General features: G+C 35.0%; 1 protein-coding gene across 2 annotated transcripts in view; it reads left to right on the forward strand.

Annotated features, from left to right (window-relative positions):
* The window catches only part of LOC138333546 (agrin-like), a 33480-nt gene that overhangs the window by 13000 nt on the left and 5865 nt on the right, over positions 1-14615 (forward strand). The window contains exons 11-19 of one of the 2 annotated variants that reach the window (XM_069281994.1): positions 266-388; positions 4102-4224; positions 5131-5253; positions 6513-6635; positions 7547-7669; positions 9564-9692; positions 10012-10140; positions 10463-10591; positions 13036-13164. In XM_069281994.1, the coding sequence (XP_069138095.1) occupies positions 266-388; positions 4102-4224; positions 5131-5253; positions 6513-6635; positions 7547-7669; positions 9564-9692; positions 10012-10140; positions 10463-10591; positions 13036-13164 (1131 nt within the window). The remainder of the gene's footprint in view (positions 1-265; positions 389-4101; positions 4225-5130; positions 5254-6512; positions 6636-7546; positions 7670-9563; positions 9693-10011; positions 10141-10462; positions 10592-13035; positions 13165-14615) is intronic. The other variant, XM_069281995.1, reaches the window with a different exon arrangement.

The raw sequence follows: 14615 nt of genomic DNA on the forward strand, positions 1-14615 counted from the left end.
TCCAAGGGAAGTATTTGACTGTATACCCTTGGCTAGCGAAGTAAATATATGAATTACTTGGTTATATCTGTAAATGTAGGAAAATAACTCGGATAGATCAGAACACTGCACAGATTTTTACTTCTACAATTATTCAGTAATACATTGCAATGAAAACAGCGGGACTTTTAAATTCTTCATCAAAGTCTTTTTGGAAATGAGAGTCATACCGATATAATTGATGGAATCAGCTTTCTTAATACCTGTTTTTTGTTGTTTTGTATAGTAATGTAGACCTTGACTATGAAGGCGAGTGTTCCCCAAAGCCGTGCATTTGTACGTTTGACTATAACCCAGTGTGTGGAACAGACGGTACAACATATGACAACAAATGCAACATGGAATGCGCGTAAGTTGGATTTTTTTTACTAATATTCATTAAGCACCATTGACTCACGATACCACTCCTATACAATATGCTACTATGACAGAATTGTAAAAGTTAAAAGGTGTATCATAAAATAAGCGAATCGTGTAGGTTGTATATTTCATGATATATGGGACATTGTTTTGTTTTTCTACCGGCTTATTCTCTGTCCACATAGCATTTTCAGTAATAATTCGTTTATTTATGTACAAAAATGAGTAATTTTCGAACGAAAAATGCGGATTTATTTTCATGTTTGATGAATTATTATCCTTTATTTTCACTATTATGAATTACTGATCTTTCTTAGTTGAGAAAACATATCCATGAAATGTTTGGTATTAACTGTAAATTTTGCATGCCTGAATTGTAAATATCGGTCCAATCTGATTCAAATAGGATCCTTATAGCATTTTACATGTTTTTCAAATTTACCATTTTTGGAAAGCTACATGTCCTTAAGGTCTGATTCCAAAATGGGAGTTTGCTCACTGCATGGGTTGGTCTGGTACTGCAAGCTATGTACTCGTATCGACGATGGGAATTCCTGTAAGAAAAATTATGAGAATTGAAACAGTTTAGAAAGAAAATTTTTTAATATTTCAATGAAATTTGAACCTAGACTTTTGACTTTTACTTATAACTATAGTATAGTTAGTGAACTACAGGATAATATGAACAACTGAATTAAACTTGAAGATCAGGGGGAGATAACTCATATTTTTTACCCTCACCCCCATTTTTGGAATATCTAGCAAAAAATATCCAGAACTGAAAATTTAAGCAAAGCAAAGTTCCAAAACTGGCCCAATACTATAAATATAGAACTTAGTAATCAAAACAATATCATAAAGAAATGATTATAACATATTATGTCATAATCTATCTGATATAACATAGAGAAATGATGGTGCAGCTTATAAAATATGGATACAAAACAGCCCCAAAAATTTCAAATTTGCCCTGATTTTCTGAATGAGATGATTCTAAAATTACAAATGTATACCAATTGATGTGAAAAAGGAATTATTAACCTCTGAAAGATTCCAAGGACAGATAAAATCAAATCTAGAGCAACGTTTGAACCCGAAAGACTGGTCAGAACTTAAGAATCGTGGCTATTAGAAAGAAAATAATTTTGAAAAATAGAATAAAGCTTATCCTTCACTCACATCTTGATGTAAACTAGTCAGTTACAAGATCTGGAAGTAAAAGAATTACACAATTCACCTCTAAAATTGCACCAGGCTGGCTGCTTATGACTCCTTTTACCAGAGACCTACAGACAATGGAAGGTAGATAACTCGAATTTCACTGGACTATCCATCTCGAAGAAATTAAGAACACTGATAATTGAACCAAAGAGGTATATAAGATAAAATATATAGAGAAAAAAGACAAATTATACTCACAAATAAATACTCAGGTCATTTATGGAACGGTAAATCTGTCTAGTATTTTCGTGAAATGAGTTAACTCCCCTTGGCGCTATCTTCAAGTCAGGAATAAGTTGTTAAACTTGTCCGTCCAAAAGGTATCATGTTCAAAGCTCGGCTGAAACAGAAGAAATGAATAAATGAATAAATAAATGATGAAATAACTAAAATGAATGAGTGAAAGTAGCTGATTAATGAACACACAAAAACAGGAAATGTTTTATATAGATCGATTAGGTTTCATGGCCATTTAAGGATGTGTCAATTGTACTTGGAGGAACCCAGAGTACCTAAATGAAAACCACCGACCTACAGTCTGAATCTATTACCTATTCCTGACCAGTCTTAAACACTTAATAGTGAAAAAGAAGACTATACTGTATATTTTACAGAACCAAACAACACTATATATCCATATGATGAATAAATACATAAGATATTTGAGTTACATGTACAGATAAATAGATTAGTGATTATGATAAATAGATAAATAGAGGGAAAGAGATAATGCCTAAAGCCTAATATTATGCCTGAATAACTCCTAATCACAATGTATCACGCGCAATCATAGAAGTTTACTAAATATCATTGAAATACACATCATATTCTAAGTCAGCTGACTTCTTACATGTACCCCCCCCCAGCCAGGACCCTAGACCCTGTGTCATACTGCCCCAAACCCCTGTGTCATAATCGTGACATAAACATCTTCTGTATAATCACTTTCTAAGATATTGGTTCATGTGCTAAGCTATATTAACAACATATGTGTAATGTGTGATTTTTTTTTAACAAAATACTCCAATTTACAGTGTTGTTATCAAGACAGGAAGGCCTCCGTATTAAAAATAACTACCAAATATGTATAAAGTACAAGCAAAATACCTTCAACATTCGATTTCCAGTCAAAAACATGCAGATTGGGTTCAGTCAAATGGTGTCCAGGGACGCTGAATGATGAAAACGTCATATCCGGTTGTCATCCTATAGAGACCGCAGAACCAAATGATTTCGCTATATACGATATATTAACGTTTGCCACTGTCCAGGTTAAATGGAGTTTTCAAGTCTGGTCACCTGTCACTAATTTTGAAGAATGGCATCTGGCATACCTGTGAATAAAAAGAAATAAAGATCTACCATCTTGCTAAACTTTTATGTGGGGGGGGTTCCATCTTATGTTGAATTCCGCACCAAAAATTGACCAAAATATTCATGAAATTCCAATATTGATTACCTCCCCCTGTCAGACACACACTTGACAGAATTTTAAAATTTCTTTACATATTTGACATCTACATGTATTGCCCAACCCACACATTAAACATTTGAAACTGATGCGCCCTGAATACCCAATCAGCAGGCTCCGAAACATTCACCTCTCTATGAAATCTTGTGCCCAAAAGGGGATTTCCAGGAATCTATTTTTGGTTTGATTCTGCGGTCCCTATAACCACTCCCAAAGAGGGTATCAGACAAGAACGTGTCATGTTTGGATGACCTTTATACCACATGTACTCCACATGAAATGCATTTTCGATACCTTGCTACATTAAAGGAACGCCCATTTCGTCCCACTATAATATACATTTAGTTTGCTCTGCTCTTTAGGCGAGATTACAACGTACACGAAAAATTATATATTTGCATATTGAGAATACATATCTATAGATATGAAAGGAAATACGTGTGTGGTTTAGTTTATGTTTGACAAAGTTAAACAAATTATTCAAAAATCAACTGCGATCTCGTAACAATATTGGACACTGATACATGAAACACAAAAAATGGTATCCTAACTAATTAAAAAACAGACTTACAAACATGTTAATGATTTAAAGGGCGCTGCCAGTTTGACAACAATACGATAATACAACAATGATAAAAGTTTTTTAATTGGTTGGTTATTACGTAAATGGAAGGGGCGCAACTTCGGTGATCCAGAAGGTGGTACAGTGCGGGAAATTCAGTTTTTACGCGAAATCCGCCACAATTTCCAGGGGAAGTATTTGACTGAATACCCTTGGCTAGCGAAGTAAATATATGAATTACTTGGTTATATCTGTAAATGTAGGAAAATAACTCGGATAGATCAGAACACTGCACAGATTTTTACTTCTACATTATTCAGTAATACATTGCAATGAAAACAGCGGTACTTTTAAATTCTTCAGCAAAGTCTTTTTGGAAGTGAGAGTCATACTGACATAATTGATGGTATCAGCTTTCTTAATACCTGTTTTGTGTTGTTTTGTATAGTAATGTAGACCTTGACTATGAAGGCGAGTGTTCCCCAAAGCCGTGCATTTGTACGTTTGACTATAACCCAGTGTGTGGAACAGACGGTACAACATATGACAACAAATGCAACATGGAATGCGCGTAAGTTGGACTTTTTACTAATATTCATTAAGCACCATTGACTCACGATACCACTCCTATACAATATCCTTCTATGACAGAAATTGTAAATGTTAAAAGCTGTATCATAAAGTAAGAGTGGGTTGTATATTTCATGATATATGAGACAATGGTTTTTTCCACTAGCTTATTATCTTGGCACATAGCGTCGTCTGTAGTAATTCGTTTATCCATGTACAAAATGAGAAAAATTCGAACGAAAATGCCTGATTTATTTTCATGTTTAATGAATTATTATTCTCTATATTCACTGCTGTAAATTACTGATGTTTCATAGATGAGAAAACATATCAATGAATTTGTTGGTATTCACTGTAAATTTTGCATGCCTGAATTGCAACTATCCGTCCAATCTGATTCAAATAGGATCCTTAAAACCACTCCCATAGAGGATCAGACAAGAGCGTGTCATGTTTGGATGACCTTTATACCACATGTACTTCACATGAAATGCATTTTCGACACTTTGCTACATTCAATGAACGCGCCATTTCGTCCCACTATAATATACATAATGTACATATCGCTGTGCTCTTTGCGCGAGATTACTACGTACACGAAAATTTGTATGTTTGCATTTTGAGAATATATATAGAATAATTTGCTCTCAAGAGCGATATGAAAGGAAATACGTGTGTGGTTTCTGTTCGACAAAGTTAAGCAAATTATTCAAAGATAAACTGCGATCTCGTGACAAAATTGGACACTGATCCATGAAACACAAAAATTGGTATCCTAACTAATGAAAAATGACTCACAAACATGTTAATGATTTAAAGGGGAAGGTTTTTTTTGGAAGTGAGAGCCAACCTGACATAATTAATGTTATCAGTTTTCTTAATACCTGTTTTGTGTTGTTTTGTATAGTAATGTAGACCTTGACTATGAAGGCGAGTGTGCCCCAAAGCCGTGCATTTGTACGTTTGACTATAACCCAGTGTGTGGAACAGACGGTATAACATATGACAACAAATGCAACATGGAATGCGCGTAAGTTAACTTTTTTTTTTTACTAATATTCATTAAGCACCATTGCCTCACGATACCACTCCTATACAATATGCTACTATGACAGAATTGTAAAAGTTAAAAGGTGTATCATAAAATAAGCGAACCGTGTAGGTTGTATATTCCATGATATATGGGACATTGTTTTGTTTTTCTACCGGCTTATTCTCTGTCCACATAGCATTTTCAGTATTAATTCGTTTATTTATGTACAAAAATGAGTAATTTTTGAACGAAAAATCCTGATTTATTTTCATGATTGTTGAATTATTATCCTTTATTTTCACTGTTATGAATTACTGATCTTTCTTAGTTGAGAAAACATATCCATGAAATGGTTGGTATTAACTGTAAATTTTGCATGCCTGAATTGTAAATATCCGTCCAATCTGATTCAAATAGGATCTTTATAACCACTCCCATAGAGGATCAGACAAGAACGTGTCATGTTTGGATGACCTTTATACCACATGTACTCCACATGAAATGCATTTTCGACACTTTGCTACATTCAATGCACGCCCATTTCGTCCCACTGTAATATACATTTAGTTTGCTCTTCTTTTTGGGCGAGATTACAACGTACACGAAAATTTGTATATTTGCATATTGAGAATACATATCTATATATAGAATACTTTGCTCTCCAAAGAGATATGAAAGGAAATACGTGTGTGGTTTAGTTTATATTCGACAAAGTTAAACAAATTATTCAAAGATAAACTGCGATCTCGTAACAAAATTGGACACCGATGCATGAAACACAAAAATTGGTATCCTAACTAATTAAAAAACAGACTTACAAACATGTTAATGATTTAAAGGGCGCTGCCAGTTTGAGAACAATACGATAATACAACAATGATAAAAGTTTTTTAATTGGTTGGTTATTACGTAAATGGAAGGGGCGCAACTTCGGTGATCCAGAAGGTGGTACAGTGCGGCAAATTCAGTTTTTACGCGAAATCCGCCACAATTTCCAGGGGAAGTATTTGACTGAATACCCTTGGCTAGCGAAGTAAATATATGAATTACTTAGTTATATCTGTAAATGTAGGAAATAACTCAGATAGATCAGAACACTGCACAGCTTTTTACTTCTACATTATTCAGTAATACATTGCAATGAAAACAGCGGTACTTTTAAATTCTTCAGCAAAGTCTTTTTGGAAGTGAGAGTCATACTGACATAATTGATGGTATCAGCTTTCTTAATACCTGTTTTGTGTTGTTTTGTATAGTAATGTAGACCTTGACTATGAAGGCGAGTGTGCCCCAAAGCCGTGCATTTGTACGTTTGACTATAACCCAGTGTGTGGAACAGACGGTACAACATATGACAACAAATGCAACATGGAATGCGCGTAAGTTGGACTTTTTACTAATATTCATTAAGCACCATTGACTCACGATACCACTCCTATACAATATCCTACTATGACAAAAATTGTAAATGTTTAAAGGTGTATCATAAAGTAAGAGTGGGTTGTATATTTCATGATATCTGAGACAATGGTTTTTTCCACCGGCTTATTATCTTGCCACATAGCGTCGTCTGTAGTAATTCGTTAATCCATGTACAAAATGAGTAAAATTCGAACGAAAATGCCCGATTTATTTTCATGTTTAATGAATTATTATTCTCTATATTCAGTGCTGTAAATTACTGATGTTTCATAGATGAGAAAACATATCCATGAATTTGTTGGTATTACCTGCAAATTTTGCATGCCTGAATTGTAAATATCCGTCCAATCTGATTCAAATAGGATCCTTATAACCACTCCCATAGAGGATCAGACAAGAACGTGTCATGTTTGGATGACCTTTATACCACATGTACTTCACATGAAATGCATTTTCGACACTTTGCTACATTCAATGAACGCGCCATTTCGTCCCACTATAATATACATATTATACATATTGCTAGGCTCTTTGCGCGAGATTTCTACATACATGAAAATTTGTATATTTGCTAATTGAGAATATTTATATATATAGAATACGTTGCTCTCCAAAGAGATATGAAAGGAAATACGTGTGTGGTTTAAGTTCGACAAAGTTAAGCAAATTATTCAAAGATAAACTGCGATCTCGTGACAAAATTGGACACTGATGCATGAAACACAAAAATTGGTATCCTAACTAATGAAAAATGACTCACAAACATGTTAATGTTTTAAAGGGCGAAGTTTTTTCCGAAGTGAGAGCCATACTGACATAATCAATGTTGTCAGTTTTCTTAATACCTGTTTTATGTTGTTTTGTATAGTAATGTAGACCTTGACTATGAAGGCGAGTGTTCCCCAAAGCCGTGCATTTGTACGTTTGACTATAACCCAGTGTGTGGAACAGACGGTACAACATATGACAACAAATGCAACATGGAATGCGCGTAAGTTGACTTTTTTACTAATATTCATTAAGCACCATTGACTCACGATACCACTCCTATACAATATGCTACTATGACAGAATTGTAAAAGTTAAAAGGTGTATCATAAAATAAGCGAACCGTGTAGGTTGTATATTCCATGATATATGGGACATTGTTTTGTTTTTCTACCGGCTTATTCTCTGTCCACATAGCATTTTCAGTATTAATTCGTTTATTTATGTACAAAAATGAGTAATTTTCGAACGAAAAATCCTGATTTATTTTCATGTTTGATGAATTATTATCCTTTATTTTCACTGCTATGAATTTCTGATTTTTCTTAGTTGAGAAAACATATCCATGAAATGGTTGGTATTAACTGCAAGTTTTGCATGCCTGAATTGTAAATATCCGTCCAATCTGATTCAAATAGGATCCTTATAACCACTCCCATAGAGGATTATTCGACAATACCGTGTGATGTTTCGATGACCTTTAAACCGTCAGTATTTCACATGAAATGCATTTTCGACACCTTGCTTCATTGATTGAAAGCGCCATTTCGTCCCACTCTAATACATATATACATTTAGCTTGTTGTGCTCTTTGGTCGAGATTACTATGTACACTAAAATAAATCGCACAGGTTTTTCATTTATTTCGTCTCATTTACTTTCATGATTTTTGTAGCAGCAAATCGATTGACCATTTCCAAAAGTCATCACAAAGGCCAACATGACCCCAACTGGGATGTTATGAGATCCTCTTATTAATCGTACTGATAATAAGGATATGTATTTTAATCAGATTGATGTAGGTCTGAACTCAGTAGATATTGATAGAATTGAAATGTATTTGGATTCTGTAAATAACAAAGAAGCAGAAAAAAAATTCGGAAACGAAGTAAGAATAAGGATTATCATACTTATCACACTCAGTCTTACACAGTCTTTTGTTCCATTGTCTCTTCACTGGTTACGTTATGGATTGATATCCACAGGATAATCTGTTGCATTTGATCTTTTATTCTGGTATTCGAAAAAATACTGTACAAAGCAGGGAAATGTAATCAACTGTTTTGTTTTGATAATAATTAATCGGTACAACAAAACACAGTCTCCCAAAACACGCACCTCGCACAACATACCCGCAACACACCGCATACATGGGAGGCCGTCCTTACATGACCCTGGTTGTTAATAGGACGTTAATTAATCAAACAAACAAACATTGTTTTGGGAGAAGGTGGTATGTTCGTTTCGTGTCTTCTTGTATAGTGGAACTGTTGCCCTTTTTATAGTGCTATATCACTGAAGCATGCCGCCGAAGACACCCAGCAACACACCCCACCCAGTCACATTATACTGACAACGGGCGAACCAGTCGTCCCACTCCCTGTATGCTGAGCGCTAACCGGGAGCAGAAACTACCATTTTTAGAGACTTTGGTGTGTCTCGGCCAGGGGACAGAACCCAGAGCCTTCCTCACAGGGACGAGCGCTCAACTCAATGCCAAAAATGAGGCGGTGCCATTTGGAAAGATTAAAGTCAGTTTGGAAGAAGAGAAAAAATAAGATCCTAAATTAGTGACGTTTTATGTTTTGGATTTAACATGGTTTAGGGTCATTGTGTTAGGATTGAAAGGTTAGTGTAAGCATAACTATATCATTCTTGAGATTTTGAATTTATATCGAGCCTATTTTTGCGACATGTGAACCCTGTCTTGAATGTTAGAGTTTAGACACGACGTAATGATCGAAGTATCTCGTCGTGCTATACTTCTATAATCTATAAACATGAAATTCGTAAACGCATCAACATAGCGTTTGGCTGCATTGTTTCTCTACTTACTTTGCGTTGAAGGTAGAAACAATAACACTAACATATCAATTCCATTCACTTATTTAATCAAGCGGGGTAGAACTTGCATCTGACGGAGCATGCCCGACAGAACCGCCATTGTGTATTTGTAACCGTATCCTGATGCCAGTTTGCGGTAAAGATGGAAAAACATACAACAACCAGTGCTTGATGGAATGTGTGTAAGTTAACGTCAGATTTTTTGAATCATTCAAACAATAAACATCTGGTCTAATTAAAGATTTTAATATGTCTCTACAAAGGCAAATAATGTACGCAAGATCAATAAATTAAAAGGATGGGCAAAGACATGGAATGAAATTATGTCTAAAAAATAAGAGTTGACGTGAATAAAGATGAAAAAAATAAGACTACACACGTAAAGAATGTGTACTTTATAAGGTTATCATTTTCCTTCTATTATTATCTCTTTTGTAACTGACCCATATGAACTGTATATTTGAAGTTGTTTTCGCTTACCATAGTCATATTTTTATCTAGTGGGGTAGAACTTGCATCTGACGGAGCATGCCCGACAGAACCGCCATTGTGTATTTGTAACCGTATCATGAAGCCAGTTTGCGGTAAAGATGGAAAAACATACAACAACCAGTGCTTGATGGAATGTGTGTAAGTTAACGTCAGATTTTTTGAATCATTCAAACAATAAACATCTGGTCTAATTAAAGATTTTAATATGTCTCTACAAAGGCAAATAATGTACGCAAGATGAATAAATTAAAAGGATGGGCAAAGACATGGAATGAAATTATGTCTAAAAAATAAAAGTTGACGTGAATAAAGATGAAAAAAATAAGACTACACACGTAAAGAATGTGTACTTTATAAGGCTATCATTTTCCTTCTGGTATTATTATATCTTTTGTAACTGACCCATATGAACTGTATATTTGAAGTTGTTTTCGCTTACCATAGTCATATTTTTATCTAGTGGGGTAGAACTTGCATCTGACGGAGCATGCCCGACAGAACCGCCATTGTGTATTTGTAATCGTATCCTGATGCCAGTTTGCGGTAAAGACGGAAAGACTTATAACAACAAGTGCCTAATGGAATGTGTGTAAGTAAACCTCTTTAATGTTTGTGCAATTAGAACATTTAATGATGCTCCATCGACGACAGAGCATAGCTTATATTTATTATTTGGGCAATAATCGATGTTTTAACGTGTATATATGTGATGTTTTAATGAATATAAAAATACATATAAAACCATTTGTTTTGCTTTGTTGTCTGCACAAGCAGTACTTCATTCCAAATAGGGCATAGTGCCATGTATTTTTGCGATATGCGATTAATTATTTAAATATTATTTTTAATACTTTTATATCGAAGTAATATAAACATGCGTTTAACTTTTATAAACTGCCACAACTTCACATTGCTAAAAATAGTATAAAGTAAGTAACTTCTGTTACCTAAATACTACTCCATCTGTTTCTGTTTGATATTAACAAACATTATCAAATATGAATAAAAGATAATCCAGATTTCTGTTATAGTACAAGAAAATTCAGCGTGATTTGCATATACCTAGATAGAACGTTTGTTATCAAGAAAAACAAATGTTTAACAAGGCTATATTTTGGTCAAAGAGTTATCTCTCATCGTGTTATTTATTTATTTTATATTTCACTAATGTTGAGGTGCATTTGTAACAATCACCCATTTATTCGACGCTGTTCTATTATAATAACAATGAGTGAGCATAGTTGTTTGTTACTATTATCGGGTCATCTTTTGAAGCAATTTCTTTAGAATTTTGATGATAGCAATGCAAATGTTTATATAACATATATATGGTAAATATGAGTTTTCATCTTTAACAATATAATGAACGACAAGAAAGAGCTACATGCTGTAAAAGACTTGAAATAAAAGGTAGTGGTCGTTTAGGCTTCATAGCTCACCTGGCCCGAAGGACCGGCAGGCTTAAGTCATGGCGCGGCGCCCGTCCGTCCGTCCGTCAACATTTCCTTTAAAGAGTTCTGCTTGGAATGTAACCAAATTTGACCACGAATATCCTTTAAGAAAGGGAAACAGAAATAAATTTTGGCTATGACCGCCAGAGGCCAGCAGGGCGGGGCCCAATAGGGGAAACAGAGGTAAATTCTTTAAATTGCTAATAATACTAGAGTTCTAAATGGATTGTAACCAAATTTGGTCAGAATCATTTGGACAAGGAGAACAGAGTTTGTATTAATTTTGGCTCTGACCCCGCGGGGGCATGAGAGGCGGGACCCAATAGGAAAAATAGAGGGAAATCCTTTAAATCGCTACTATTCATAGAGCTCTACATGGGATATAACCCAATTTGGCCACGCATCCTTTAAGGAAGGATAACAGAGCTTGTATAAATTTTGGCTCTGACCCCGCGGGGGCAGGAGAGGCGGGACCCAATAGGGGAAATAGAGGGAAATACTTTAAATCGATACTTGTCATAGAATTCCACTTAGAATTTAACCGAATTTGGAAACAAATATCCTTTAAGGAAGGGAAACAGTTTGTATAAATTTTGGCTCTTACCCCATTTGGTCGCCAGCTTTTGGATCAATTGTGTTCAACCTTGGCAATTGTTGTAACCTAAAAGTGTTTATATTTAATATGAACACATGCTTAACTAACGGTTATCAAGAAAAATAGATTTATTGTATGAGTTAGCAGAATTATGTGACTGAATCTCACTAGAATTGGTCTGTAGTCCTACTGACCACAGTTTAGGGCTGAGCAAGGTAACTAGGTTAGTATTGTTGGTTGACAGACTTTGTTGAAGTTTCATCGATCATAGAAAAATGTATTGGAGGTAAGGAACAAGGACATCCCAGGAGTTTTAATCCCTACGTAGGTTATTGTTTTCGTATAATCCTTATCATTTCAGTTGTACCTGAAGTGGTGTAGAGATAGCGTCAGAAGGAAAGCGTCCCACAACACCGTGTATCTGATTTCAGAGAAAAAGCATCTTTCTCATTTTTTACTTGTCTTATGTAAAAACGTCATGATTACGACTCGGTAATATTAATGTTTCCTTTAATTTTATTTTTAATATTTCATAAATAGGGGCATTTCAATATAGAGTAGGTATAACAAAAATGGAACAAATCAAATTTTAAAGTAATTTCGTTGTGGTGAAAACTTTCGTTGTGATGCTTTGAAGTAAAGTCATTATATTATCGAGCGGGACAAGGATAAGGTGTGAATTCGTGAATAAGCAAATAAACAAAAAAAATCGACTCTGTTACTTATATAAAAATTACTTTTAACATTGCATAATTAATGGTTACTGAAACATCTGGCTGCGTCCTTCAAATCCTTGCCTTCAGTCATATTATAATCTGACCAATCCTTTACACACATTTGAATTACTTTACCTACATGTTTAATAAGAAGATCCGGTGATTAAAGCCAATGTTACTGAAGAACTGTCAAATCCAGCAAATGTGTCCTCTTTACATTTGTTATACGCGCATTTAAATGTCATTAAACTGTTTATCTTTTTTTATAAAGTGGGGTAGAAATTTCATCTGACGGCGCATGTCCAACACAACCGCCAACATGTCCCTGTTCTCGTATACTTAAGCCAGTTTGCGGCAAGGACGGTGTGACCTACAACAATGAATGTCTAATGGATTGTGCGTAAGTAAACTTTTTATATTGCTCTATACGTCAATAGGCTGGCGCGGTTGACGAGTGCTAAAGATATTTCCCACATATTACCACATGCCTTCCACCTCCCGGTTGCCAGTTCGAGTGCCATGAAGGACAGTTGCCAAATACAGATCACTTGCCGATAGTTTTTTCTCCGGGTAATCCGGGTTTCCTTCACTAACAAACTTGGCACGTCCTTATATAAACTTCGGTGTTAATAGACGTTAAACTAATAAAATCAAAACCATTTTTATAAATTCTTGAAGGGTCCTACTCGCGTGACCATCAATTTCTATCTACATAATTTATATTTCGGCAAACCCATTTGCTGTTAGAAGGGACCTGATAGAAAATGTAGCAATAATATCAAAAATACTAAATGAATTAGGGCGACTTACCCTTGACAACGTATTGTTGCACATTTAGCACATTTATTTCAGTATTGAAGGAATGTGATTAAAAACATCATTATGAATGTGTAATTGAATTTGTACGTATCTACTGTTACCATTATAAAGTGGGGTAGACGTGGCATCGGACGAAGAGTGTCCCACCGTTCCGTGTATATGTACTCGTGATTATGGCCCAGTGTGTGGCCAGGACGGTACAACGTATGACAACGAATGCGAGGCGGGTTGTGCTTAAGTACAGCTCTATGATTCTAGTTGTTCCTCAGTTCAAATGGTAATTAATTTTGAAACTTGGCAACAATGTTATGGATTGGCTGCACGTTTCATTCGCCCATATTTACGCTGCCATAGTAAGAAAGTCACAATATAATGGTTTTCTAAAATGAACACTAATTTGCTAGGGTTTGGATCAAGCTTATTTATGCTGTACGATTACCATAGGAAAATATTTAACATTCGCTCACCCTGTCTTGGGTTAATAGGGAGAACTGTTTTCGTTGCTAGTTGTACAAACAACATTTAAACTACTGGATCTATTTCAATGACCTGGCAACAATGTTGAATATTGCATGCAGGTTTTCATTTGCTAAAATTGTGGTTGCCATGGTAACATTAGAGGTTTGATAAAATTGTCATTTAGTCGCCAGCTTTTGGGACAATTGTGTTCAACCTTGGCAATTGTTGTAACCTAAAAGTGTTTATATTTAATATGAACACATGCTTAACTAACGGTTATCAAGAAAAATAGATTTATTGTATGAGTTAGCAGAATTATGTGACTGAATCTCACTAGAATTGGTCTGTAGTCCTACTGACCACAGTTTAGGGCTGAGCAAGGTAACTAGGTTAGTATTGTTGGTTGACAGACTTTGTTGAAGTTTCATCGATCATAGAAAAATGTATTGGAGGTAAGGAACAAGGACATCCCAGGAGTTTTAATCCCTACGTAGGTTATTGTTTTCGTATAATCCTGATCATTTCAGTTGTACCTGAAGTGGTGTAAAGATAGCGTCAGAAGGAAAGTGTCCC

This window comes from Argopecten irradians, chromosome 10 (assembly GCF_041381155.1).
Source record: "Argopecten irradians isolate NY chromosome 10, Ai_NY, whole genome shotgun sequence".
NCBI lineage: Eukaryota > Metazoa > Mollusca > Bivalvia > Pectinida > Pectinidae > Argopecten > Argopecten irradians.